Genomic DNA, 2,267 nt, shown 5'->3' with positions numbered 1-2,267 from the left:
ACCACCATGTCTCCGGACACTCCTTCATTTTAAAAAAAAAAACCTCCTCTAAGATGCACTTGAATCAACGTCACCTCCTCCTCCTCCCCAAAAGGACATGATTGTCGTCTGGCGTCCACATTAGTTAGCCTTTTTTAATTACTCTCGCACCCATGGCTCACAAATACAAAAAGAATCGGAAGACGTGCTCCCAGTGTTCAAGTGCAATAAGCTGAAAAAGTCTCGAAGAAGACCAAGTCGGACAGTCCAACGTTTCCGGTCTGTCGGGACTAAAACCTCCCCCCCCTCCTCCCCCTTTCATCTGCAGACTCCTGCTGCTCTCGCTGTTTTTGGTTTTCCAAACGTCGGGCTCCCTCTAGTGGTATATGTAAGGCACTCCTCGAGTCACTTCATATAGTTTTTTTGTTGTTGTTTGTTTTAAATACAGTTGCGTGTGTTCACAATCTGTAGGACTGTACAGTGGCCTGTAGGGGGCGTCGTAAATACACTGTAGGTGCCCGTGAGAGGGCGCCACCAAGTGAACGTGCATTTAAGGGTCACCGCAGGGTTTAAGAGAGACTGTAAACACTGACCCTCGCAGGGATCGAGGGAGGTAACACTGCTGTTGTCCGTAAGACGTAGAAACACAACAACAACAAAAAAAAACAACCAAAAAAAAGATCAAAGTAACCATGGCAGCAGGTAAAGCAGGAGGATCAGCAGGTAAATACCACCATGTCTCCGGACACTCCTTCATTTTAAAAAAAAAAACCTCCTCTAAGATGCACTTGAATCAACGTCACCTCCTCCTCCTCCCCAAAAGGACATGATTGTCGTCTGGCGTCCACATTAGTTAGCCTTTTTTAATTACTCTCGCACCCATGGCTCACAAATACAAAAAGAATCGGAAGACGTGCTCCCAGTGTTCAAGTGCAATAAGCTGAAAAAGTCTCGAAGAAGACCAAGTCGGACAGTCCAACGTTTCCGGTCTGTCGGGACTAAAACCTCCCCCCCCTCCTCCCCCTTTCATCTGCAGACTCCTGCTGCTCTCGCTGTTTTTGGTTTTCCAAACGTACAAAGTTACTCCGGCGTCGGAGCGCGCGAGAGAATGTTTTTTTTAATGAACATGCTGTGTTTAATAACCGTCGACAGTGAACCACTCAGGCATCGGTAGAGCAGCACAAGGGAGAATGAACAGCTTTGCCTCTGAAGCAGAGAAGTGCGCCCTCTACAGGAGGGGTGTAGGTTGGTCGGTTGTTTTTCGTTTCTCAAACAATCGCGCGACGAGGGTAGACGGCCCCTAGACAGACGACTCCTCGGGGTTCGCGTCGGGTAAAACGCTCCTCTGCTGCAGGGTGTGTCGGAGCTCTTCCTTGAAGGGGCTGGCGTAATTGTTCCCGTCCATGCCCAGGCCCCCCAGCCCGCCACCGCTAACGCCAGCACCACTAGCCCGCTCCTCCCCCGCTGTGCTCAGATTGAGGCGGATGTAACCGTTGCTACCGGAGCCCCTGATGTTGGTCAGGCTAAGACGGCTGGGGGAGTGGATGGGCTGGCCAGGGATGGCGCTGGGTGTGGCCGTGCTGACACCGTTGGGGCCCAGGGCATGACCGGGAACGATCTTCAGGGACCCGTCCGAGTAATAGTAGTTGGCACCCGTCTCCCAGAAACGGTCCTCGTCGCTGGGCATCTTGCTTGGCACGAAGGTGGGGGGCTCCTTGGGCAGAGTGATGGGATACACCACCGTGCTCTCCAGGGGCTTCATGTCGGCCCCCTTCCCTAAGGCCAGCTTCAGCCTCCGGCGCAGGTACAGAGCGGCCACAAAGAGCAGTAAGCAGGCCGCTCCCAGGGTGATGACCAGAACCCAGAACAGACCCATGCTGCTGTCCGGGGCGCGGGCCTCCATGAAAACTGGGGAGCTGGCCACCACGGCCACCTGGTAACGCTCGGTTTGAAACCAGACCCCGTGCTCCTCGGAGTAGCAGATGTAGCGCCCGGCGTGCGTCTGGCCCGCCGACGGGATCACAAGGGCTTTGAGGGTGAGGTCGAAGCGAGGCCCGCCGGCGTCCGGGTCACCCAGGAGGAGCTCGCGGTCGTTTAGCACCCAGCAGGGCTGAGCCAGGTTGGAGACCAGTTGGCAGGGCAGCACCATGTCGGACCCCACCACCACCGTCACGTTCTTCAGACGGGAATGTTCTGTGAGCAGAGACAGAAGGGAGTCAGGAGTCCAGTCAAATCCAGGAGCAGGTTTTTAAAGACGTGTGATCGTGTACCCACCGGGACTGCTGATG

General features: G+C 54.6%; 1 protein-coding gene across 1 annotated transcript in view; it reads right to left on the bottom strand.

Annotated features, from left to right (window-relative positions):
- Positions 1-374: 374 nt before the first annotated feature.
- The window catches only part of LOC103396912 (semaphorin-4C-like), a 9,762-nt gene continuing 7,869 nt past the window's right edge, over positions 375-2,267 (bottom strand). Inside the window, exons 12-13 of the mRNA XM_025052907.1 lie at positions 2,254-2,267; positions 375-2,172 (exon numbers count right to left, since the gene is read on the bottom strand). The exon at positions 2,254-2,267 is cut by the window's right edge and continues 72 nt beyond it. Coding sequence (XP_024908675.1) covers positions 1,280-2,172; positions 2,254-2,267 — 907 coding nt within the window. The 3' untranslated portion in view covers positions 375-1,279. The remainder of the gene's footprint in view (positions 2,173-2,253) is intronic.

Source organism: Cynoglossus semilaevis, chromosome W (genome assembly GCF_000523025.1).
Source record: "Cynoglossus semilaevis isolate Cse_v1.0 chromosome W, Cse_v1.0, whole genome shotgun sequence".
Taxonomy (NCBI): domain Eukaryota; kingdom Metazoa; phylum Chordata; class Actinopteri; order Pleuronectiformes; family Cynoglossidae; genus Cynoglossus; species Cynoglossus semilaevis.
Note: the sequence above shows the minus strand (reverse complement) of the source record. Positions and strands in the feature narration are given on the sequence as shown.